The 26303-nt window shown below is 53.1% G+C and overlaps 1 protein-coding gene across 1 annotated transcript in view; it reads left to right on the forward strand.

The window, feature by feature from the left end:
• Tmem132b (transmembrane protein 132B) overlaps nucleotides 1-26303 on the forward strand; it is a 339703-nt gene that overhangs the window by 296101 nt on the left and 17299 nt on the right. The window contains exon 5 of the mRNA XM_047559883.1: nucleotides 954-1097. Within this exon, the coding sequence (XP_047415839.1) occupies nucleotides 954-1097 (144 nt within the window). The remainder of the gene's footprint in view (nucleotides 1-953; nucleotides 1098-26303) is intronic.

Consider the following 26303-nt stretch of genomic DNA (forward strand, 5'->3'; position numbering starts at 1 on the left):
CGTGGGGGACCGAGAGAGGGGACAGGAGAACAACAGGGAGGTGGGCCGGCCCGGTCGCCCTGTCAGCCCGTGGGGCTCCAGCTTCAGGCTGGTGGGGCGCTTCCCAGGCTTCTGACTCAGGCGAGAACACCGAGAAGGACAGACACGGGAGGACACCTGGGCCATGGCAGCCGTCCAGGTGAGGGACGCCGTGGGAAGGGAGTTGCAGAGGCGACGGCAGGAAGTTGGCAGGTGCAGGTGGATGGCGAGGGCAGAACCACTGAGCCCCAGGGGTCTCAGGGTCCGGAGAGGCCAGGGAGGGGCGTGGCGCCCGCCCCAGTGTGGGCCCAGGTGTGCGCCCAGGTGTGGGCCCAGGTGTGGGCCCAGGTGTGCGCCCAGGTGTGGGCCCAGGTGTGGGCCCAGGTGTGGGCCCAGGTGTGCGGCCAGGTGTGGGCCCAGGTGTGCACCCAGGTGTGCGCCCAGGTGTGGGCCCTGGTGTGCGCTCAGGTGTGCGCCCAGGTGTGGGCCCAGGTGTGCACCCAGGTGTGCGCCCAGGTGTGGGCCCAGGTGTGCGGACGACCTGGCTCACTCTCTTTTGTTCTTGGTGCTGTTGTCTTTCTTCTTTTGAGACAAAAATGAAGTACATGTTCCCTGTGTCACTGAGGCAGCTGCTGCTCAAAGGACCCTCAAGCCAGGCCCTGGACGGTGCCGGGGAGGAATCTGCTGCGTCACGTGGTGTGACAGGCGCAGAGGCGGGGGTACGGGGCAGGTGGAGTCAGGGAGCCACTGGGGCGCCGGGAGGGTCGGGCTGATGGGCGTGGCCGTCCGCAGGCTGGTCCCCACCCTCGTGGCTGCGTCCCCGCAGGCCCGCGCTAGGGCAGGGTGAGGACCCGGGCGGAGGCCGTGGCGCTGGACAGCCCCACCAGCGCCTCTGGTCCGCCAGCTCGCTCACCCGCACCTCTTCTCTCCTTCAGGACACGGAGGTTTTAAACACCGCCATTCTCACCGGAAAGCCCGTCTCGGTCCCCGTCAAAGTCGTGGGGGTTGAAGAGGACGGCTCCGTGGTGGACGTGTCGGAGGCTGTGGAGTGCAGGTCGGCCGACGAAGACATCGTGAAGGTATGGGCCTCGGCCGCCGCTGACCCACGTGGCGTGGCCTGGTGGCCACGGTGTCCCAGCCTCCAGCTCTGCCCAGCTGCCGGGTTCCTAGGGCTGCAGGCCGGGATGACCTCACTGAGCAGCACATGGCCGCATCAGGGACACTGGGTCGGGTGGGGGCTCAGGTGGCCGAGCCTGAATCTCCAGAGCACGTTCCTGCTCATTCTCGTTCTCTCTCTCTCCTCCCTCTCTTTCTTCATGGGATGACATTTTCTTCTCTCTTTTTTTAATTTTGTGTTCTCATAGTTGTACATGAGCAGTAGACTGCATTTACACATTTTGATAGATCATACATAAATGGAGTGTCATCTCTCATTTTTCTGATCATGCGAATTGCAGGATCACATGGGTCATGCAGTCATACATGCACGTGAGGTAATAATGTTTTCTTAACATCAACAATCCCCATACCATCTCAATTTTTAACAACTATCTCTGCCCAATAATATTATTTACTAAATATATTTTCTTTAATGTCCTTGCTTTTTTAGAGTGGTTGGTTGGTTAGAGTGTAGTATTAATAAATGCCTCCCTGTTTCAAACTTTAAAACAGATTTCTTCTCATTATAAGATAATAAAACTCATGAGGTTGATGTACTAAATTTTGGTTAATAACATTAAAACAAGTGACTATTGAATTTTTCAGTAGCTCATCCTGTGCTACCTACCTTAATTTGAACATAACCTGAGGCATACAGCTCAGTTGGGGAATCTGTCCAAGGGACATTTTTGCTGTATGCTTCATTCTAATTAGCTGCCTTTCTGACTCTGAATTCTGCCAGGAAGCAGCCTATGTTTTTAGTTTTTCATGATCTTCAAAAGGTTCTCCTTGAACTACTAAATTTGGTGTTTCTGTATTTTTTCTTAGTACACGGTTGCTGCTTCTTTTTGCAGCAGAGACCTGAGGGAGAAGGGGCTTCAGTCTTCAGGATTATCCTTCCTCCTTCAAGTGCCAGGAGAGTCTTGGGGTTCAACTTATCCTTATGTCTTAGGAAAAGACAGTAATGCCAAGCCCCCTCCTTCCTCGCCTTCGCCCGGCTGTGGTTCAGGTGTTAAGCGAAATTGTTCAGTCTTGAGAACTTCATGGCAAACAGAAAGGCCTTTAGGGGTTCCCCAGGTAGGAAGGGTCCGGGGCGTTAATTTCTCCTCACTGTGACCTATGGGAGGCTGTGTCTTGGTCTAGCAACGGTTTAGGAAAGGAGAAATATTGTATTTGTGAGGACTCACGAAAAACAGTGAGTCTATAGGAAACTCAGGTTTGGCGCTGGTTGTTTCCTGGGTTGGGACTGTTACTTCTCCTTCGGAAGAAGGCTGGACTAGCTTCAGATCAGTGCGCACAGCCATACCTCGGGCACCTGGAGATGGAACAAGCCCAGCCTTACCTGTTCAGCTTAGGGAGGCTGATGCTTGCAGGAGATCAGGTGCAGGGGTGAAGACGTGGATGACACGTTGCTCCTGGTTGCCTCTGGCCACACATGCTTCCTACTTTCCCCAGCATTCCAGAAAGTAGGAGCAGATGCTGGCCAACAGAGATGGCTCTGTGTGCTGATGCCGCCACGGACCCAGACAAGTGACTCCCTCTCAGTCCCCTGAACCTTTGGTCTCCTCCTGAGAGGCTCCTGGGGAGCCCCTTGCAGGCTCCTGTTCTCCTGCCTGGAGAGCACCACCCAAGTGTGGCCAGTCCAAGTTCAAGTTCATGGATCCCGCTCAAAATATCCTCTGCCCATCCTGATGGTCACAGTTCAGGAAGATGAGGGCTTTGGCCTGTTAACTGTTACAGCCTCGTGAAAAAGCAACATTCTTTAGTAAAGGACTGTCCACTCTTCAAGGAGCGAAATGGAGCCCACATATCACCAAGCCCAGCGATGCAGGACAGGCTCTGTGGCCGTCCCTGTCATGAACCAGACTTAATTAAACAACCATGGTGGGTGAGCTGTGGCTTCACGGCCACTGTTTGTAATGACTTTTGCCGTGACTCCCGGGTGGATAAGGATGTCCACAGAGCCCTGTGCTGGCCTCAGCCCCCAACATGGTCACAGTGGTCAGTGCCCTCGGGAGAGCCCCTCTGTCTGTGGAGCTGTCTCTTGGCTGCTCCTGACCAGCACAGGAGACACTGTGGGCCCCGAGGAGGAGCGAGCAGGTCCCCAAAGGTCTTCATGCACTGCAGGTTCTGCGGCCGGGGTCTGCGATTGCTCTCAATCACAGGCAAGGAAGTGGGAATTTAGGAAGGTGCAGATTAGCTTCTTCCACCTGGGACCGCGACTTTTGAGGGACAGAATCTGAAGGTATAAATACTGAAAGAAAACTGGAACCTTACCCTCATTGGGCAAGATTAGAGGGGATGAGTGTCAAGTTTTAAGTCAACGATTACTTTTAAGTTAAAAAAAATAAAGTAGAGGATGTGACTTAATAGTAGAGGGAGTGTGCGTGTGTGCACGTGTGTGCATGTGTGTGCAAGCACACACACATGTGTTTACATGCACACGCACACACGCACACAGATCACTGGCTGTTTTTTATTAGTTTGTTGTCGTCATGTAAAAATTGACAAATTTGCACAGAAATCTGATTTCTGGCTTCGAATGCAAAAACCACAGGGTCACGTGACCTGGGGCCTGGGAGCCCCTGTGAGCCTCACCTGCAGTCGGATAGAGGACACCCTTTGTGTAAGGCCTGCACCTTCCAGCTCACCGCAGTCTCCGTCACACCCTCTTGTCTCCCCCAGGGAGGTGGAGGGACATCTGTTGCTCACACTTGTGAGGCTGGCTTTCCGATCTTAGAATTCAGATGAAAGTGAGGTGTTTCTCGTACTGTGGTGTCAAAAACCCCCAAAACCCCAAAAAACAAAATCCAAAAAAGAAAGGAGCAATAAATGACTACTTCACCCTGTCCTCCTATGGAGAATTCCATACCTTGATCGCCCTAAGAGGACCCTGGAAAATTGGATCTTGTCCTGCTGAAGAATGTGTGGGTGGCCACGGGTTCTTGAAATTGAATCTCAGGAGGAGAGACCACAGCAAGTGCGGGTGTTCCGCCTGGCGATGAGAAGCAGAGGCTGCGATGAGGTGGTGACAGCCCGTTCTGTCTTTCAAGGGCCATTGTGTGGAGGAGGGAGAGGGGTGCCTTTTGTAGTCCCAAAGGGGAAGGTAAAAGGGACCATTTTTAGTTCAATGTAAAGAAAGGACCGCAGTGGGACTGAGTTCTTTGGCTAAGCTTTCAGGCAGACGAGGCAGTTCAGAGCTTCACTCCACCTTCCCTACCCTTTGACCTCGGGCGAATTGCTGAACACCTGTGAGCCCAGATCCTTATCCACAAGGCGGGGTGGTGGCTGTGCGCTGGAAAGTTACCTTCTGTAGAGATCTGCATTCTTTGTGCACCGCAGGCCTGACAGCAATGGAAACAGCCCAGAAAGCCCTTCTGAGGAGACCCGGGCTTGTAGAAGTGCCAAAGATCGTTGATTAAGAAAAATGTTTCCTTGCTTTAAGCCACAGGCAAATCTCCCGGAGCAGGAAAGGGCAAGGTTTGGTTTTAAAGGAAATGTCGAGGGAAGCCTGGGTAAGCTGGATTTGAGGCAGCTGCCTTTTATTCTTCTCTGTCTTCCGGTGGAAGCGGCATCCCGAGGCATCCTTGGTATCCTGAGCCCGCCTGATCGGATTGCCGTTTGTCAAGTCTGTGTGGTGAAGTCCTGATGTGGAATTTGAGGGGATGATGAACTAAGAATGTCTACCTAAAGGAAGTCGCATAGTGTTTGACCTGTGTACATCCGGGGGACTTTGATGGATGTGCGTATTCACATCCAATCCATATGCATGTCCATGATCACACCTACAGATCTTAACCTCTACGTGGTTGTAAGGGCCGCGGTATTGGTGGCTGTGTCTCTTGGGTTCCAGCCCTAAGCGCAGCATCTGGAACACATAAATGTTGGTTGAATATACAAATGAATGAGCGCTAGAGATTCCTGGAGAGGGGACAAGATACTACGCGCGAGTGGTTTTCTCATCTTTGTGGGGCATCTCCACCGAAGTTCCTGTTACTGGAAACCTTCGAAGAGAGGTGGAGGAGGCGTTGAAGCCACAGGACTTGGCAATGGGTGCAGACATGGCCTGACCTTCTGTTTTCCTGGGGATATTCTAGCCAGCACACGTTTGCACGATTTCCTTGCGGAGAGCAGTGTCTCAGAGTCCAGGAGCTACCAGGAGGGCAGACAAGGTGTTCCCTCAGCAGTCTGCAATAGCACAGGAGCATTAAAAGAGGCACCGTTCACTGAACATTTATTAAGCACCAGGTACTACGATGCCAGGGATACCGGTGCTGTGAACCCACCTCAGGTCCACACGGGCCTTCAAGCCGGGACCTACCTGGGCCTGGAGTTTGCACGAGGGGGACAGCACACAGAGGGTGATGTCACTTGCTCCAGCTCTGTGGGCACACGTTGGAGACCCCAGGGTCCTCAGACCAGGGCATCCGGAGTGTCAGCACTCTCACGTCACCTGCGACACCGTGTGGGGGAGGTGCGGCGGCCCTCGGGGTGTCACTTGACGAGGGCTTTCTCTGGGTCTGCAGAGGACTCGTTTCCACCCGCAGCACCTGGAGGCACGTGCCCGTCCCTGTGGCCGCCGTAGCAGGTCACTGTGAACTTGTGGATCTGGAGGCAGGAAGCCTGGGAGAGGCCTGTAGAGCTGCCTCCTCCTGGAGGCCCAGGGGACCCATGCTCTCGGCCTCGGCCAGCTTCAGAGGCAGGCTGCCTTCCGGGCCCCTGTTCCTCCTCCATCTCAAAGTCAGCAGAGTAGCGCCTTCAGCTCCCTCAGGGGCTCAGACCCCCTGGCCGGCCCCTCCTCTCGTGGAGACCCGCCCCACCACTGCCCCATCCAGGCCCTTGGAGGCTTCTGCAGTGCGGTGTTCCTGTGCCGCACTGGGGCGTACAACAACTCGTTACCGATGCGGAGACTTCCAGCGATGGACGTCCGTCCTCCTGGAGGCCGCCGTGGGACTTGAGGTACTGGCAGCCCCGCCCCCTCCGTCACGCTGGGGAGGATCCTTCCTGCCTTGCGCAGCTTCTGGTGGCTCTGGGCATCCCTTGGATCATGGCCTCGTTACTTTAATCTCTGCTTCCTTTGGCACCGTCTTACCCCTGTGCCTCTGAATGACTTTCCTTTCTTAAACAGGTACTCGTCATTGAATCTGGGGTCGCCCTAATTCGGGATGATTTCTTCTCGAGATCTTTAAAGTCCACATCTGCGACCCCCTTCTTCCAGACCAGGTCACCCTCGAAGGTGTGCAGTTAGGACTTGGGCATTCCCTTGCGGGGGCCACCGTGTGAGGCAAGAAGTCCGAGGGTTTTCAGGGTCCTGTGGGGAGGGGTCTTCATGCTGTCTGCCACAGTGTGCTTTTTCGTTCTTGGCTGAGTCTCTTTAAAGGTCTTCAAAGGAAGAAGGAAAAAGGTCGTTCCACGTTGTAATTGTGCTTTAGTCTTCGAGTCTCTCTTTCTGAGTGACGGCTTCGTGTTTTCTGCATTCGCTGCTCCTCGGCAGGGAATGAGCTCTTCCACGCTCACGGAGAGATAAATGTGAGCTCGTGCAGACCTTGAAAATGGTGCCCTCCCACCTACGGCGGCGTGACGAAGTTTCCAGCCTCCTGTGTCAGCGGGACTCACAATGACCAGATGTCAGAGGCTAAGACAAGAGTGGTAACATGTTAAAGCCTCACCTACCCCAGGAAGGATCTTGTGTCCACCTGTGAGGGGTCAGGTACGGTGGATATGGCAGACACAGCCTGGAGGGCCCAGTCAGCACCTTGGAGAGCGGCCCCGCTCTCCGGATCACTGCGGCTCTGTGCGGCCTGCGAGGAGTCGCTCCCCGAGGCTGGACTTGCAGACAGGACGGGCTGGACGGTGGTGTGTCCTCAGTGGGGTCCTCACAGAGGTGATGTCACTGAGTCAGGCACCTCACTCTTCAGGTGTGAGGGGTAACAGTTCAGGGTGGCAGGTCCTGGGCTCGGGCAGAGCTCCGCTGGGGTGGATGGATCCTTTCTGTTGCTGCAGGTGAGAGAAAGCCGGGTTCGACCGCCCCCGACGCATGCTAATTCTACTTGGAAGAATACAGAGCAAAATTCCAAAAAAAGATCCAAGGCCATTTTTCTCCTTTAGCAATGCTGCACAAAAATCCCTCCCAATTCGGCGGTTTCTCTATTTCTGGGCACGAATCTCCTTCCTTCACGCGCTGCCAGGAGCCGCGTGGCTCCAAAGAAGTTGTCAGGCAGTTGGGACGTTATTGCCTAATTCTGTCCTCCTTTATTTCATGCTGGTGATTTGGACTTCCAGCGCTCCGTTCTAATTGGCGCTGTGTCGCGCGTTTCCTGTTGGCGGGGGATGGGTGCCGCTGCCTTCTCGACCTTTTGTTCCTATCAGCTTCGTTATGATTTCAATATTAATTAGATCATTTGTTCGTCTCTGTCTTTGGCATCTCTAATTAAGAACTAACATCCTGGAATTGTCGCGGCATAACTCAGGGGATCCTGGACCGAGCCAGCACCAACCTGCCCGCCTCCGGCGAGCGTGCCCGGAAAGCGCGCTCCTGGGTCCTCCCGCCCCTCCTGGGAGCTCCTCACCTGCTCTTGGCCGGCCGGGCCCTGCTTGTCCAGAGTCGGGGGTTTGCTGGATTCGTGGGGCTGTGACTGTGCCGCAGACTTTGGGCCTGGTCAGGTACGATCCCAGCGTCCTGTGCCTCCCGGGGACACATTTATTCTGTGTTTGGCAGGAGGGAAGGGCCCCTCCCTCATGTGTTGGCGCTTGGTTCACAGTGTAAACTCCCACTGTGCGGCTTTGGTGGTGGGAAGAGTGTGTCGCCTCCACTGGGTTCCAGAAGAAACCCAGAGGGGTTCAACAGACTTCCTGAGCGCACGGGATCACACGACCGCGAGCTCCAGACACAGGTACGTGTGGACCCAGGCACAATGAGAGCGCTGAGGCTGCCGCCGCCTTCCGCCATTTTCCTGTCTAACAGCTTCACGAAGGCACGTGAACACACAATGAACGGCACGTAGTTAAGTGGAGGAGAGTTTGCTCCATTTCAATGGTTTCATGGGTGCAAAATCACCGTCTGAAGTGAGGTAGTGCACACATCTTTAACCTTTGATCTTTCTTCATACTTCTTTGTGATCCCTTCTTTCTTGTGTCTCTCCATTTGATCCAGGCAATCACTTAGATGCACTTTGTCTCTGAAGGTTAATTTTTATTTTCTGTAAATGAAATAATAAAGTGTGCTTGCTAGCTCTGTCCTCATCCCCCTCTTATCCGCCTCTCTCTTCTTCCACTCAGCATAATTAATTTGAGATTTATCCTTGCTATTATGTGTCTTAATAATTCCTTTTTAACTGCTGAGTAGTATTCCACTACATGAATATATCACACTTCACCCATCTGTCGGTGGACATTTGGGTTGTTCCCGATGGGGCTAATGCTACTGGGAGCATTCATATAAGCCTTTGTCTGTTATTTGTGTCATTTCAAGCTGTTATTTCTCTAGGAATAGAAGAGTTGCATAATGTGCTTAAGCTCATGTTGAACTCCTTAGGAAACAGTCAAACAGTTTCCTGAAGTGGGTGCAGCATTTATATTCCTGCCGTCAGGGCCTGAGAGTCCCGTGGCCTCCACAGCTGTGCCGACACTTGGTCCTGTCTCTCTTAGCCATTCTGATGGTTTAAGAGGTGTGCCCATCATTTGGATTCAGACTGCACTTCTGGAACCGTCATTGAGCATCTTCCCGTGTGTTATTTGACACGGATCTTCGGTAAAGTGCTGCTCAAATATTTGGCCCACTATAAATTTTTAAAAATACCCGCGATTGAGCCAATCAGTATGATTCGAGCTACTTCAGCCGGCCTGTGACCTGTCTTTCATGCACTTTCATCTTTTGAAGAACATAAAATTCTCACTTGAGGAGATCCAACGTCTAAATTTTTTTTTTCTTTTATAGATTAAGCTTTTGCTGTAGAACTGAAAAAATAATTGCCTAGTCCATGTCCACAACATTTTCCTCGGACACCTTCTGCATTTTTAGTAGCCTCAGCTGTCACGTCTAGGTCTGCGATCCTCGTTTTGAGTTGATTTCTGGGCGCGTGAGGCGGGTCTAGACTCGCCTGCTGGGCGCGGCTTTTCCAGGCGTCTCAGCGCCTTTGAAGGATCCGGGTCTCTGCGTGAGGAATCGTGGTGGCGTCCTTGTTGTCTGTGGGGAGAGTTTGATTTCTTGTCTGGGTGGCTTTCATCGTCCCGCTTGCTCACCCTGGTGGGCTTGCAGTGAAGGGTCGCCATGGAGCCCTGACCAAGCGGCTGGGGGACGTCCTGCCTCGGCCCTGGCCCGGGAGGAGGCTCAGAGGTGAGGCCCGCGGCCGCTCTTGCTCTGCACGTGACTTTTGTGGAACTGCAGGAACTTCCCTGGAGGCCTGGTTCTCCTGTGTCCTTGAGACGACCTTGTGCTCTTGCCCTTCCTAGACCTGGGGTGGCACGGCTGTTCCTTCATGCAGAGAGTTTGGGCTGCTGGACGCCTTCCTTCTAGCTGGGTGGGCGGACGGCTCGGGGGCCACCCTCTCGGGTCGGCTTTCGTTAAGTCTAGGCTGGAATGTCTGCCTGCTGGTTCCTGTTCCACAGAAGGCGCGGGCGGCACCAGAACCCTCCTTGGTTATTTCACAGCCCAGGAACCACGTCTGTCTGCCGGCTCTTTGGCGGGGACAGCTCCCGAGGGCAGCGGCCCGTCCAGCGGTCACCCCGGCTCCAGCTCCGCCTGTCGTGGGGGGAGGGCACTGCTGGGAGCGCAGGGGTGGCAGGGGGTGGACATGCCCGGGGAACCGCAGCAGGAGGTGGATGTGCCCTCTCCCGGGCCGCAGTCGCCTGCTCGGGGCCCCAGCACGGGCGTCCAGCAGCGCCGCGGCAGGTGCTATTCTGACGGGCGCGGGTGGACGGCCGCGAGCATGTCCCCCAGCCCTCCGACCGGGCAGGACTTTGTCCATCTGTCTGCTTGGCGCGTCTGGTCCCCTGGCACCGTGCCTGGCACTAAGCAGCTGCTCCATGGGCAGATGCGGAGTGTAGTCCCTGGCAGCTTGTGGAGCCCGAAGACGGCAGCCCTGCCGGGGGGAGAGGCGGGCTGTGCAGTCCAGGGGACGCAGCTCCTGACCCTGAGGGACAAGAGAGAAGGGATCGTGAAGAAGCATGAAGACAGACTGAAGGCTAAAGATGTGTGCACTGCCTCACTTCAGACGGTGAGCCTTGGCTCTCGGGGAATCATGGGAAGTCTGCTTTTTAAAAAAATGGGTTCTTTTTAGTTAAATGTGACACAGAATTCATCTTGATATACTTCTGCAGTTGTGGGATGTATCTCATTCTAACGAGGACCCGTTCCCGCGGATCCGTTCCCGCGGATGCACACGATGGCAGGTTCCTGTGGTGTTTTCACATACGTTTGCAGGAACGTGATGTCTGATCCATTCCACTGTCTTTCCTTTTCCTATGCACCCTCCCTTCCCTCCATTCCCCTTTGTCTAGTCAACTGAACTTCTGTGTCCCCCCCTTATTGTGGTTGAGCTTCCACATATCAGAGAAAAGGTTCAACCTTTGATTTTTTTGGGATTGGCTTATTTCACTCAGCATGATAGTCTCCAGATCCATCCATTTACTGACAAATGCCATAATTTCATTCTTCTTCAAGGCTGAGTAATATTCCATTGTGTGTATATATATCACATTTTCTTTATCCATTCATCTGTTGAAGGGCACCTTGGTTGGTTCCATAGCTTAGCTATTGTGAATGAGCTGCTATAAACATCGATGTGACTGCAGTCACTGCAGTATGCTAATTTTAACTCCCATACCAAGGAGTGGGATAGACAGGTCCGATGGTGATTCTGTTCCTAGTTTTTTGTGGAACCTCTGTACACACTGGTTGACCCATTTGCAGTCCTACAGACAACGTAGGAGTGGATCCTTTCCCCACATCCTCGCCAGCATTAGCCCTTCCGACTGGGGTGAGATGGAATCTCGGTGCAGCTTTAATTGGCGTTTCTCTACTTGCTAGAGGTGTTGAACGTTTCAAGTGAGCCTCGGAGCCTGGCTCAGTGTGGTGGACCCTGGCACCCACTGGGCTCCCAAGCCCTTCATGCACACGAGTACTCACAGTACCGTGCTCACAGTACCTAAATCCCCGTGGCTTGGCTGTAGCAGCCACCTCTTATGGGACATCACCGCACGAGGCAGTCACCATCACCCGAAGCAAGTGCAGGGCTGGGCCTTGCCTCCGAGCCGGTTCTCCAGGCTGCATTCTTTGGTGCTCCTGGACGTCACCCTGAGTGCGCCCTGGGCTGGTTCCGGCTGCTGATCTCCAGGGTGGGCTCTTCTCTCCCTACCCTTCGACTGTACACTGACCATTTGAGCATATCCTGAGAAGTTATGATCATTACCTTCTGCAGGTAAAGATGTGTCCTCTTTTTCTCTTAAATATCTCACATGTCTGCAGAGAAATTAGCTTGTTAGGAACTCATGAACATCAGAAAGAATGAAAAACTGGAATTCCTTTGGCAGCCAAAGTCCTGATACCAAGGAGACGTGACAAGCACAGATGAGAGATTCTGAGACTCTCACATGTTTTCCCCAAACACTCAGGGAGTCCAGCACCAGCAATTTATTAACTCTTTATTGATATACCTCACTAGGCTGTTACGGACTTTTAAAAGTGATGGCTGCCTTCTTCCGCTGGTGAAATATAAATTCTATCTCAGTGCAAAACAAGGGCTGAGGTTCCGAGGGGCGGATGGAGTGGATTACATGGTCTCCTGCTCAGCAGACCTCGGCTTGTCTCCTACCTTCTGTTGTGGAGAGGAATGGGCTCCCAGCAGTGAGAGATCACTTCCGCTCACACACGCAATCTCTCCCCCTTTTCTGGTTATATTTTCTAGCAATTGCTCTTGACTCCATTAGTCCTCTTTTTGTTAACCATAATGAAAGACCTGAAGCTGGGTAACTTTATAAAGAGAAAAGGTTTAATTTTGGCTCCTGGTTCTGGAGGACCAAGGTCAAGGGGCTGCATCTGGTGATGACCTTCTTGCCGGCAGAGACAGAAAGCACACGTAACACTTGCTGTTTCGAACTGAGGTCACAGTAATCCCTTCGGATAACAGGAATATCAGCTCTGTGAGAGTCGTGCATGCTCACCTGTCCAAACCCAAAGAATGAACTAAGAGACACGAAGTATAGCAGGAAGTGAGGCTGTACCGACGGATCCGTCAGCTATTTCCCTGCTGTGACTAAACAACCCGACCAGCACATCTGTAGAGGAGGAAAGGTTCGTTTAGGGCTCACGGTTTCAGAGGTCTCAGTCCATAGAAGGCCGGCTCCATTCCTCCGGGCTCAAGGGGAGGCTGAACATCATGGCGGGAGAGGGTGGTGGACGGAAGCAGCTCACATCATGGTGATCAGGAAGCAGAGAGAGACTCCATGCGCCAGATACAAATATACAAATATATACCCAAAGCCACGCCCCAATCCCACCTCCTCCAGCCACACCCCACCTCCTCCAGTTACCACTCAGCTAATCCCCCCAGGGACTAACTCGCTGACTGGGTTGAGACCCTCACAACCCCATCGTCTCCCCTCTGAACCTTCTTACATTGTCTCACACGTGAGATTTTGGGGACGCCTCACATCCAAATTATAACAGCGACAATCTTGCAAGGCTGGGTTCTGGGGGAGAAGCAACCCTCACTGTGGAAACCAGCCTCCGTGGCCTAGAGCGCAAGGTCCCTCCCCGGCTCCTCACGGCTGAGTACTGCCCCGCACGACCTTCCTGAATATCGCCTGGGTTGCTGCCTCCTACTGGGCTGTTGGAGAGCTACACCTTGAGTTTCCCCACCGCCCTTGGTTCCCGGGTGGCAGGGAGGCCCCCTGGGCGTGCGTTCTGTGTGAAGAGTGTCTTTGCTGGCAGGCCGGGCCTGCTCCCCACCTCCTGTTGTCGGGTCTGTGCTGTTTTCTCGCTCAGGTGCAGACTGCTGGTAACCAGCGTTCCGTTTCCTCCTTGGCTGATTTTCTTACATCCTCGGTGATTTCACATTGAAGACTAAGTGCTGCCTTCTGAGCACAGACCGCTGCACTTCTGTTTCTCACAGCTCCACTGCAGAGATGAGGAGACGGACGTTCACAGAGGTTGTGTCCAAGCCCACGCGGGTGGGAACGAAGACCCCGGGAGCGGAGCCCAGGTGCACTTGGCTGCGGAATCCGCACTTCCCCAACACCAGCACGGCCTGAAGAGCTTAGGGAAGGTCGAGTGGGTCCCGTGGGTTCCGAGTGCAGAGGGGAACGTCTGTGGGGTGCAGGGCGAGGAGGGTCTCGGGAGTTGTGTTGGCACCAAGGGTGCAGGCGAGCGGGGCATGTGGAGATGAGGGCGCCATAGGAGAAGTGGAGCCCTGGCCGGAGGCTGCCACCCTCCGGAAATGTCTGCAGCGCTGAGCAGGCAGACAGGGGTCCTGCGTGGAGCCCCTGCCTGGGTTGACTGAGTCAGGAGTGGGGTGCAGGCCGCACAGATGGGCATCAGGAAAAGCCGCTGCTGTCGAGGAGACCCCGAAAGATGGAATCAGAGGTGCCACCCGTTCACTGAAATTCAGAATGTGGATCCTTAAGAAATCGATGGCTGTCCTCAACACACAACAGACCAGGGCCCAGGCCCTCGGACTGCAGGGGCAGCCAGCGGCACCAAGCCACAGTGTTCTATGCTGGGCTCTCCCGAGGCACATGGACAGGCCACACCCTGCAGCCCACCGAGAGCGCGGATTCTGCACGGAGTCTCCCCAGTGAGGCGGGGCAGATGGGCGCTGAGCTGGCCAAGAGTCCCCAGAGACGGAACTGGCACCTCTGAAAGAATAGAAGCAGAACAACATAGGAGAGGTGCCAACGGCAGCCACAGGAACACCAGAGTGCTTCTTCTGAAGTGACGCTTTGCCTTGGGGATGGTTGGCATGGTCCCCTGTCCCCTGTCCCCTGTCCCCTGTGAAGGAGCCGAGGTCTGCGCCTCAGGAGGCTGAGGTGTGCTAATCAGGACTCCTGGTTCCGAGCGGCAAGGTGAACTGCCAGGCTTCCCGGACAGAGGGGCACGGGGTGTCATGAGCAGCCTGTGGGAGGCCTGGGCTCTCGGTGACGGTGACGGTGACGGTGACAGCAGAGGCCAGAGAATGGAGCTGTGTCCCTGTGCTTCCTGTTCCTCATGTCCAGGCACCGGCTCCCTTCTCCTGGACTAGCTTGTAGAACAGGGTCACCGCCATTGTAGCCTCAAGTGACATCTGTACACCGTTGTAAAACAGAAGGGAAAGAATCTCCCCCCACCCCACCCCACCCCACCCTGTTCAAAACTCGCGAGGAATTGCCCCGGCCAGCTGAGCACAATCCAGCTCCGGCTTCCCCGTGGGGCTGGTGGTGGGGACCGGGCTGGGGTGGGGCTGGGGGCAAGGGGTGCCGGCGTGCAGGGGGCCGGAGTGGCGTGCCCGGGTTACACGCTCATCTTGCAGGCAGGGACTGAGAACCCAGGAGGTTCCTGGGAAAAGCAGCAGGACGAGAGCTGCCCTGCGAAGACCGGTGCTTTAGAAGTTGAAAATCCAGCTGTCTCCAGGCGGAACTGTGGGTCCTGGAGATCTGGGAGTACAGGCATGTTCTGCGTTCCCAGCGTCCGCCTGCAGAGTTCCCGCTGGAGGAACAGTGCGCTCGGCCCCGGAGCTGCGGAGGACTTGGCTTTGGTCGTGATGGGTACAGAGGGGTTCACCAGGTCATCCGGGAACAACCGGGTCCTCCTGGCAGGAGAAACCTGCAAAAGCGGAGATGCAGGGGAGTGGGGGGGAGTGGGAGTCCAGATGGTCCGGAGACCGGAGGCCGGCGGGCCGATCGTGCCGGTCACTCCAGCCACGGTGAGGAGCTCTGGCCTTATCCTACATCACTGGAGGGTGCTGACTTATTAAGTGAGAGGTTTAGAAAATCAACTGTAAAGAAAGGTGATTTTGGCCGTAGAGTGAGGGGTGGGTTAGAGGCAGGAAAGGGCCCCGGAGAACCCCTCCCACCTGTCCTACAAGGACCCTGCGTGGCTGAACGGGTTCAGGGTGAACAGGACCTTGAATCCTCGTGGGTCAGCGCTTCCTCCACCTCCCACTGGTCCCCTCCTGTCTCCCTCTGTCCCGTCTCCTGGTTGTCTTCCATACCACTGACCTCGGGTTGGCGTGCTGCATTTATTTGCTGACATCTTTATTGTTGGCGTTTGGGAATTTGCTGTCCCGTGTCCCACGTCATTCTGTGAAAGGACAGAGTGTCTTGCAAGGACAGTCTCCGTCTTGCCAGAAGCCTGTGTTGTGACCGGACATCTCCTAGGAGCACCCTCCCCTGGAGGGGTTTCCTATTCACAGAGCCAAAGGAAAGGCACCCTCCTGAGGCGGGTGCCGTGAACAGGGACGCCCACCCTGGGCTGGCATGACTGGCACTTGGGAAAGCTTTGCTGCCCAGATCATGACTGAGGTCTCACGAGCTCGTAGCCGGGTTCCCTGAGAGAGGCTCTGTGACGGAGGCTCCTGAGAACCTCAGGCCTCCTGACCCGCTTTGGACCGTAAGAAGAAGAGCTCGTGTGCAGGGATGTCCGCAGGGAGGGAAGAGGTTGAACCCCAAAAGAGAGGGTTCGGTTGGAACTGTGGGAAATACAAGGGGACACGTTGCTCGGTGCTTCTTGGCTCACGTGAACGTGGCATCCATCATCTCTAACAAGGAAGCAGCCGGTTTGGAAACCTCGTTCACTTAATTATATCAACACAGGAGACACCTTGTGGGCTGCCTTCCCAGGTTGATAATTATCTCTCTCCCTCTCTGTCTGGTAATTGCTTCCCCTCACCTCTCCCTGCACCTGTGAGTGGGCTGCTCGCCATGGTTGTCCTGCTGGCCTGTCCCGGGGGAGCCAACCTGCTGGCCCGCTGGCCCCTGAGCAGGACCAACCACATCCCGGGATTCGAGGGAGCCAGCCTTGGCTTCTGCCGTAACGGGAGGTTCCCGTGAATCGTCTGCTAGTGGCTGGAAGGGCAGGGCCGATCCCAACAGCGTGAGAAGAGGCATCCAGGGCAGCCGAGGGGCGGACGGTCCTGGGGACCAGCTTCCTGGTTGAGCGGAGGCTCCGTTGCTTTCTGGCCTGAGCACGACCCCGCACTTCCCTTTCCAGCGCAGCCCTGCCTTGCAGCTGAAGAGCCTCGTTGGACGCTGCCTAATTGTTCCTAAGCCCACACTCCCCAGAGAGACGAGCCGAGGCCAGCGCTCCGCCTCCCACTTTACAGATGTGCAGGCCGAGGAAGAGAGATGGAGGACTTGCCGGCTCTGCGTCCCTCCCGTCCTCCCCACCAGGAGAGGGCCCTCTGCCTCCTGGTCCAGGCACAAGTGGGTCAAAGGCTGCAGCAGCTCCAGCCCCAGGTCCTGGACCTCAGAGGTCTGCAGGAGGGCAGGGGGCGCTTGTTTCCCAGAAGCCCTCAGTAATGCCTTGGAATGTCATTGGCTGGAACTGGACCACAGGACTAGCCCTCAACCAATCATGTGGTCAGGAGGGACCCCCCCTGCCCCCCCACCCCCAGAAACAGCTGCCTGTGTTGCTGGTCTTACTGTGGCAAAGGTCACCCTGAAGTTTGATGTTGGCTATGGGTCCTGGCAGATGCCCCTCACCAGGGCCAGGAAGCCCCTTCTATCCCTGGCTTGTCCTTTCTGACATGAGTGGCTTTTGGGTTTTGTCAAGTGCCTCTTCGTTTACTGAGACGAGCAGGTGCTTCTGTTCCTTAGTGACCTGGTGTACGGCCTCGATGTCGATCCAGTCCTGCACTTCTGGTAAGTCCCAGCTGGGACTGGACTCTAGACTCCTGGATCCAGTCCGCTATTCTCTTGAACATTTTTGCATTTCTCTCTATGAGACCTGCTGATTCGTAGTTTTAGTTTTATGTGACTTCTTCAGTTTTCGTATCGGGCTGAAATCGGCCCCATTGGGAAGAATTTTCACCCTTTCCAAACTTGAAAGCGTTTGTCCCAGATTGGGGTCCCTCCTTGAAACGTTTGGTGGCTCCGCTAGTGATGCCCCCGGGCATGGCGTTTCTTCGTGTGCAGTTTTTAAAACCGGCGCCGCCCCGTGCTCTCACCGCCCGGCAGTGTTCAGGTTCCTCCGAGTCCATTGGAGGTTTTCCTCTGGAGGAATCTGTCCCTCTTCGGCTCTCTGATTGGTCGCACAACCATTTGGGGTCTCTTATTTGTAGCCTTCCTTCTTTCTTTAAATGTGGCAGTCCTGTCCCCTCTCCCATTCCTGGTTTTAGTGACTTGGGTCTTCTTCCTCTGTCCTTTGTCAGTCTGACTAAATATCTGTCCATTTTGTTATTTTTAATGCACGGATTCCGTTCTTTGCAGATTGTCTCTATGCGCGATGTCATGGATTCAGATCCAACGTTTAGAATCGCGGTGTCTCTCTGAGACGCTGACACTTTTGCTAATGATCGTGTCCCATTTGATCCAACCCGACCTGTCTCATGTCAACAGTTGCTGCGGGCTTCCTAGGGCGGCGGTGGCAGGCGCCGCCTCCTTTACCCTCAACCTGGTTCACCTCTGAACGGAAAGTGTATCTCTGCGGCCTCACGTGTGGGAGCCCATCCATGACGTCTGGTGGTCTCTCTTGGCTGGACGTCGGACCCACTAGTGGGCATGCTCTGTCGATGTTTGTGTTCCGTCCTCCCTACGCTGTCTGCGTCTTAGTCTTCCTTCATTTTTGTTTCTCTCTTCCACTTTCACTGACTGCTTTTGCTGTAGCTGAATATTTCCTAGTGTAATATTCTAATTCTCTTAACGATTCCTTACTATTTTGTTTGGAGTGCTTTCTTAGTAGTTGCTCCAGGGTTTACGTACACAGCTTACCAGATCGACTTCAGGTTTTTGTAGTAACGACTCCTGTGGATACGGAGGGTGACTCCCACCTAACTCTCTTCCTCCTACCCCTCTTTGTGATTTTGTTATTGTGCATATTAAATAGGTCATAAGCATAACAATGTGTTGTTATAGCCATATAATTTTATGACTCGTATGGAAGCTCAGAGCAGGAGCGCAGGGCCATAATCAGATGGGTTTTAGATCAGCTTCCTTATTTACCATCCTGGCTCGCTCGTTTGGTTTGTGTCTGTGGCTCTAGCTCCCTGTGCGTCAGACTCCCACTCTGCACAACTTGGTTCCTGCCTGCCTCCTTCTTCCTGTTATTGTTCAATATATTCCATTTCTACATGGTTTGGGCCCAATAGTACAATTTTGTACATGCTGCTTGAGATAATTGCTTTTAGAATCAGTTTAAGAAGGAAAATGAATATGCATTTATACTGTCTTTTATGATTAGGCAATTACTTTAATAGTATTTTTTAATGTGGGTTCCAAGTACTGTACAGGTAACTTGCTCTCAGCTTGAAGAACTTCCAGAAATGTATTTATTTTGCCTTCATTGTTGAAATATAATTTTGCCACCTCTGCGACTCTTGACTGACAGTTACTTTTGAACCTTTCCGATGGTCTTCCCCAGCCCTCTGGTTCCATGATATCTGATAGATCAGCTGGTAATCTGAGTCTCCCTTGTGCAGACTGAACGACTTTTTGTTTGACGATTGTATTATTTTCTCTTTGTCTTTCAAAATTTTTAGTGACATGTCTAAATGTGAATGTCTCAGTGTTGATCCTACTCATTGAGTTCTCCGATGTGCAATGTTTCCCGTCAAGTTTGGAATGTTGTAAATTGTTATTTCTTCAAATACGTTCCCACTCCGTTCTCTTTCCACTCTTTCTGGAATCCCCGTTACACATCTCCGGGGAGCTTAGTGGCCCCGTTTCTCTTAAGCTCTGTTCACTTTTCTTCATTATCTTTTCCTTTGTTCCTCGGGTGTACAATCTCTATCCATCTCTCAGTTTCGCTTCTTCTCTCTGTGCGACCTCATCTATCCTTTTGATCTTCTCTAACAAATTTTTCATTTCAATTTTTGTGCTTTTTTTCCCCCTCTGAAAATTTTTTTTTTCTAAAAAATAATTTTGCTTTCTGATATTTTCTACATGTTAAGACATTGTCAGACTACTATCCTTTTATCATTTAAGGTTGTTTTAAAACACACATATTCAATTTTATGTGCATTACATATGGTATACAACATATATGTTTATATATTGTATAATATATATTTACGTATTTTCAAATTTTGCTGAGCTCAACGTCTGAGCCCTCATAGCAAGTTTCTGGTACCTGCCTTTCCCCCTGGGGGTGGGAAACACTCTTCTGGTTACTGTGGACCGTGTGTTCGTGTCCTTCCATCGAATCCCGTGTGGAAGCCGTGACCGACGTGACCATTTTTGGAGGTGGGCCTGGGGGGCGTCATTAGGGTTAGCCGAGGTCGTGAGGGTGGGACCCCTCCTCTCCCTCTGCGGGCGCCCCGGCCCCCGGGGGAGCTCGGTGAGAAGGCGGGGTTGCAGGCCAGCCCAGGGACCCTTCTCGCCCTGCAGTCCCGAGTCTGCCAGCTCCCCACTCTCGCGCTTCTCACCCTCCAGAACGATCAGGAAGCAAGGTCTGTGGTTGAGGAGGCCCAGCCCGCGTGCTTCGCTCTGGCAATCTGAGCTGACTGCGACACGCTCCTGTTTACGTCTTGAGTTTTTGCTGCTGTTAGTGGAGACCTGCTGTTTTGGCAATGCCCTTGACCTGCAGGGGAGCTGAGCCACGCGCCAGGCCAGGCTTCTGTGGCTGTTGGGTTGTTTGCTTGCTGGTGTCTGCAAGGAGAGCCCCGCTCCCCTCCCGCGTGAGCCTGGTGCTGCTCCTCAGCGGGCTCAGCCTTCCTCACGCTGTAGCCCCTGGTGGGACAGTGGCGTCGGCAGCGTCCCCCACTGTCTGACACTTGAGGTCTCTGCTAAGCTGTCTGAAATTCAAACTGCGGCCTTCCAGTGGTCTGCAGCGGGCGCGTCGGAGTTCTTCAGGCATGGCACGTGGGCCGCTTCTGGGACGCAACACAGGACTTGCTGGGCCCTAACGACCGGCTACCTGATGGAGTTTAATGCACTTCAGGAAACGACATATTTGCAAAGAGTCCCTTCCTCAAGATGCAGCCTGCTGGGGGCCGAGCTGGGTGGGCAGAATGGAGCGATTACGGATGGTTCCCGGAGTGAGCTGGAGGGACGGGAGCGTCATGCCTGAGAGTTATGACCCTACGGCAAGGGACTTCCTTGCGCGATTCTTGGAGGGCTGGAGAGCTCGACCGGCAGACCTCCTCCTGCTCTCATGTCAAAGCACCCGCTGCGCTGCCTCCCGAGGTGGCAAATCAGAGTCATTTATGATGCAAAGATGTGGCCGAGCCTGAGACAGTGCCGCACAGACAACAGAACTTAGGGAGACTTGGCCCGAGAAACCCTTGGCTGGAACCTCACGGGAAGTTAAATCTCCACTGGCCTCATTCTTTACAAACGCGTGGTGCACTGCCTGGCGGGTGCTGGAGCTGCGAGGACGACTGAGGCCTGACCTTAGCTTCCATGGGTCGCGACTCAGAGCCGTTCCTTTAAAGCTGGGGATGGGAGAGTGACGGCTGACAGGCCGTGGTGGCTTCGTGGAGCAGGTGGCGTTGGAGCCGTGTCTCAGGGATGTGTGGAGGCACGAGAACCACTTCCAGTAAGAGTCCCTGACATCTCACCACAGGGACTGCTTCTCAGGCCAGCCAGAACCAGTTATTACAGCCGGATTCAACCAGCCCTTCCCATGTAGAAAGGACTCAGAGTCAGTCAAGGGTGATTCTGGTGAGTGACTGCCACCAAGGTGCTGCCTGAGCACCAGGCTCCCTCTCTGACCCTGGGTGGGTTCTGGTTTCCCGGACCTCCCTGTAAATCTTCACCAGGAGTGTGAGCTTGGGTGTCCAGACTTCCCTTGGCAGCAGAAAACAAGTCTCGCCACTTCCAGGTCTTTGGCGTGGTACTTTCTGTGACCTGGAGAAGGTGGTGGGAGGTTGCTTTCCCCCTTTTCCTAAAGTCTCAGAGATAAAAATTCTTGGTTTCTGATTCTCACAAGTGAAGTTCACGGTTCACACCATCCTTTTTGCAAAGTTTCTTTTCTTAAAAAAAAAGTTTCCGTCAGCTGTGGTGGAGCACGCCAGTAATCCTAGTGGCTCGGGAGGTGGAGGCAGGAGGATCAGAGAAGTTCAAGGCTAGCCTCAGCAAGCAAGACCTTGTCTCCAAATAAAAAAATCACAAGAGCTGGGTGTGTGGCTCAGTGTCGAGCACTCCTGGGTCCAATCCCCAGTACCGCCCAGCAAAAAAAGTAGTTTTAAAGCAAGTTTGAAAAACACAAATAATTCTCTCCTTCTGTACTTCTCTCCTTTTAAGAATACATTAGTCCTGCAGAATATCTGTCTTTCATGTGACTGATTTATCTCTCCCCTGAAGACCTAAGCACACGGTCCCAGCACCTGGACACGTGCCACGTGGCTCCCATGCTGCAGAGGAGCTTGCAGCAGCCCGGGGCCCTGGTCACAGCTGTGCAGACTCTGGCAGCACCTCGTGCTGGGCTCAGCAGGTGGACACTCTGACCCTCCAGCCCCGGGCCCTGCTCACAGCTGTGCAGACTCTGGCAGCACCTCGTGCTGGGCTCAGCAGGTGGACACTCTGTCCCTCCAGCCCAGGGCCCTGGTCACAGCTGTGCAGACTCTGGCAGCAGTGCCTTGTGCTGGGCTCAGCAGGTGGACACTCTCTGTCCCTCCAGACACGTGTGAGGCATGTGAAGCACTGGGCTCTTATCTAAACCTGTAGGTGTTGGTGGTGCTTTTTAAATTCTCCCAGTGAAGGGAGAAAGTGCTTAGATGAGGACAAGCGCATGCTCAGCTTTGTACCAGATCATGACCTTGGGCCTTGGTTGCTGGCACAGTCTTGATAAGGGGCACCATTTTGGCAGTGCTTGTTTAAAAAGGTAGAATTGAACTTTGTCAAATGCAGTTTGGGCATTTTCTCTAGAGGAGAAGGACTAGCTTTTTTTTTTTTTTTTTTTCCCCTTTATAGAGGTGGCCCAGCAGTGGGGGGGTAGGGACATGAGTCTCTTTTTGCAGGTGTCCCAGGCATCAAAATTAAGGTGAGCAGTAGCCCTTTCTTGATGTTTGCATGGACTGAATGCAGCCAGCGAGGCCTGGGCACCTCGTAAGCACAGACAGAGAGCGCACATGTGATTCCATCCATATGAAGTTCTAGAGAATGTGACTGATCTACAGTGGAGAAAGCACTTCAGCAGTTACATGGAGCCAGGCGCTCAGGGAGTGATGGATGGAAAAGAGGCATTCAGGGCAATAGGAATGTTCTGCGTCTGAGTGTGGAGTGGTTTCCTGGGTAACAGAGCATCAAATTCATAGAACTATACCCTTTAAACATATGTACCATTGCTAATTATAAGTTAATTATGAATTATATCTCAGCAAGGTTGGGTAGAGGTCCCCATGTGTGTATTTAGGTCTTGCCTCTCCCAGTCAGGCTACGATCCTCTAGAGCCAAGGCCACGTCTTCCTTGTGTGGGCTGAATCAAGGCAGCAAGAAATTGCACCCAGGAGGCCTCTGACACACAGAGCCCAGTGTGAACCCAACACTCCGCTTCTTGCAGCTGTGATCCCTGGAGAAGCAGCCTCGCCTGGGCCTCAGATTTCCCATACATAACTTAGGGACAAAACACTTAATATACAGAATATTTGAAGAGTTTCATGGGTATGAGTCTAAGTAAATCTTTGAAAACAGTGAAGTTATATAATAAAAAACATATGATAGCTATTACTATTCCTTTTTATTATTTGGCAAAAATTCAAGATAAAATAAGTATTTTGGGGGATCTACTATACCTTATAGTGTACTTTGCTAAACAGTAATACACACAAAGTATTGGGTTGAGATTTAAATTGACTAGTTTTTTTTCTGTTTTGATATGAAACTTCAATATGTTCTGTGAATTTTGAGAGAAACACTACCTGATTCTCTGGTGTTCTTTCCTTCTAACTTGGTGGTGCAGTTCCCAGGCTGGGAGAGGTGTCATAAGGAAGAGGTTTAATGCATCTCAGACTGATGGGTCAACAGTTTGGCAAACACAGAGGATGGCTGATACAGATTAAATTCCTGCTGCTTTCCTAAATAGGAAATGAAGAAAATTATGTGTCTTACAAGATCCCCAAGGAGACATCTTCACACCTGGAGAGTTCCCTTTTGTCTCTTTTATTCATGAGTAATGTAGTTACAAAAGTGTAATTTGACAGTAAAAATATTAACCTCTAAAGGCAAGTTTCCTAAGATGACATTTACAAGTCATCTTACACATGCTCACAGATTAACGTGACACAAGTTATCTGTTTTCCGTGTTCCTGTCCTCAGTTCTTCTTATATTAGGATTGATAGCGTTTGGTTTTGAATGTTCCTCTTGGGGCTCAGACAGCCTTTCAGGTATCATTTAAATGACGGAAACCTGACTCTGATTTTTACCTTGTCACACCTTCCTTTTATCTCCTAAGACTCCGCTGCCCCAACACACACGCATTCTCTGTGACTTCAAACACAGGGATCTCAATTCCTAGTAAAAAGGCCAGCTCGATCCCTGGGACTCCAAGGTCACGCCTGTATCAGCTTTGTGTTTCCACACTTACTTTGTGTCTCCCATTGGTCGATTTTCTCTAATGACCTTTGAAATGGCTTTCATTTTTCTTCATGCCATTAGCAAGGGACTTTGTTTAAGTCCTCCTGTTTCCCTTTTACCAAGACACACGCTGCTTTTGGTCATGCCTGGGAGGAACGGGTCCCAGAGGAACCCATGGGACTCAGTCACACATTCAGATCTACTTTTTGAACACTAAGTGCTCTGCACTGAGCCAGAGGCAGAGGGACAGGAGTGAAGAGGGCACAGGTCCACATCCGCAGGCAGATTATCTTGGGGGGGGGGGGCGGGGGTCCAGAGATAAGAAATGACCAGGAGCATTCCAAGAATATTAGCTACCGAGAAGCAATTTATATAGTATAACAGAGCAATCTGGTGCAGTTTACACCATGTAAATCATACGACAAAGTGTAAGGGATGCAAGTAATGGGGCAATCGTGCAATGCATACACAGTGCACCACAGCAAAGTAGAGGAATGTGGAATAACTAGATGGAGAGGGACGGGTCGAGGGGCAGCAAGTTTAAAGTGGAAATGCCTAAAGGGAGGCCCTTCTGAGGAGTGGCCCTTGAGCTGGGATCTCTGGTGTGCTTTTGGTGGCAAGTAACAGGACGGCATGGATGAGCATGGCCTTCACAACGAAGAAACTCCAGCAGCCTCTCGGGTCGGGCCCCAGCAGCACCTGGGTTCCTTCTGCCTGCCCAGCTCACAGCGTCAGCCCCCGGCTAGCTCCCTGCACGTTCTTGCACCCCTGAGGCAGATCCGCTGTCATTTCCATGCGATAACATCCGGTGGAGGATGGGTCACTTCCGGAGCTTCTCTGGCAAAAGGGCCCTTCCCCAGAATTCCGTGCGGGCTTCTCACACGCCATTGGCTGGAACCGTGCCACGTGCCTCTTCCTAGCCAATCACTGGCAAGGAGGAGGGCCCAAGGATTGGCGCACCGAGGCCCAGAGGGGCGGAGCACCTGGAGAGAAAGGAAGCCATGTTGGCGTTAGATCACAGGAGGAGCGGTCTGAGGGCCGCTGGCTGTGCGTGCCCAAGCAAGGACAGGGGCCGCTCGGGGAAAGGCGGCGAGGCCCGCCATGTCCCCCTCGCGAGGCCGGGCGGAGGCGCCCCCTTTCCGAACAGGTGAAACCAGTATCCAGATCTTCCGGAGCTCCCGGGTGGAGAGGCGAGAAGGGGCCGGAGCGCGTTCACGAGCTGCCCCTGCAGGCGCCCTGGTTCCCGAAGGGGCCGCAGAGCCGCAGGGAATGAGTTACAGCCCGCGGGCTGCGCCCCGCGGGAATTCCGTCCGCATCCTAGGGAGCCCAGCCTGTTGGGTTCCGGCTTCTCTACCAGGGAGGCAGTTCAGAGGTGTTAAGGGGACAGCTGGAGGCCGCCCCGCTGCCTGCCGTGCGCAGAGTAGGGCCCAGACCCGGCCCTAATGGCAGGCGCCTGCTGGCCTGTGCCGCGCTGGCCGAGCTTCCCTGTGCCAGCGGAGGCAAGAAGCAGGCCATCCATCAGCTGAGGACGTGTGCGTCAGACGGGTGACTCAGAACTTTTCACTGCAGTCTATGTTTCCACCAGTGACCACAAAAGCCGAAAAGAATGTTGCTTTGGGGGTTACAAATAATTTTTAAAAAGAGTGAATTTACAGGTACACAATCTGTAAGTAATGAGGGCCAACTGTAAATTGGTGAATCCATGGAGTGGGGAACTCTGGTTTTTGTACATCTGATAGAGCCCCTATATGTTATCGTGTACTCAATATGAAAAGCCTGATTTGAGCTGTTTTGCTTGAATTACTCCCGGACGGGGGAGCACACATTTTAAAAGGGTATTTATAACCTAGTAGAAATAACCCAGATGATAGATAACATACAGAATTGATAAGGTCTTTCACTGTTAAATTTTTAACTAATTATTTTTTCCATGTCAATTATGCATCAGTTCCTGAAAGACAGGGCAGAGTTAAGCTTGCATGTGCTCTGAAAGGGTGCAGAGTCACTGCATTATGATTTCGATTCTAATGACAAAAGACCTCATGGTTTCCAAAGATGATGTGTTCCTGACAGTGGGATGTGATTCAGACTGATCCAAAGTGAGCTTAGGATTTGGTGGGATGCAGCAGACCAAGAAGAAACAGAATTTTCCACAAATGTAGGAGAGTTGAGGTCTGTAGTTTAGGAGGTAGGATTGGGAAAGTCCCAGTGGCAGGTGACAACTACCTGTACTAAGGAGAAGGTGAGAACAGACCAAAACTTCCTGATGTGTGCACTGCAGCCTTTGGAGTTGGCCTGCCTGACGTGGTCAGAGTACACCCTCTTGCTCCCTCCAGAGGAAAGGTTCTTTTTGAACTTCTGATTTTTCACAGTGCAGTGCTCCCAGGGGCCAGGCTTTGCTCTGTGATGGGCCTTCTGTTACCATTCCGAAGTGTCTAAATGGATGGCAGCCAGGCTTAAATTTGTGTCAGCATCATGGGATTTA

This window comes from Sciurus carolinensis, chromosome 8 (assembly GCF_902686445.1).
Source record: "Sciurus carolinensis chromosome 8, mSciCar1.2, whole genome shotgun sequence".
Classification (NCBI taxonomy): Eukaryota; Metazoa; Chordata; class Mammalia; order Rodentia; family Sciuridae; genus Sciurus; species Sciurus carolinensis.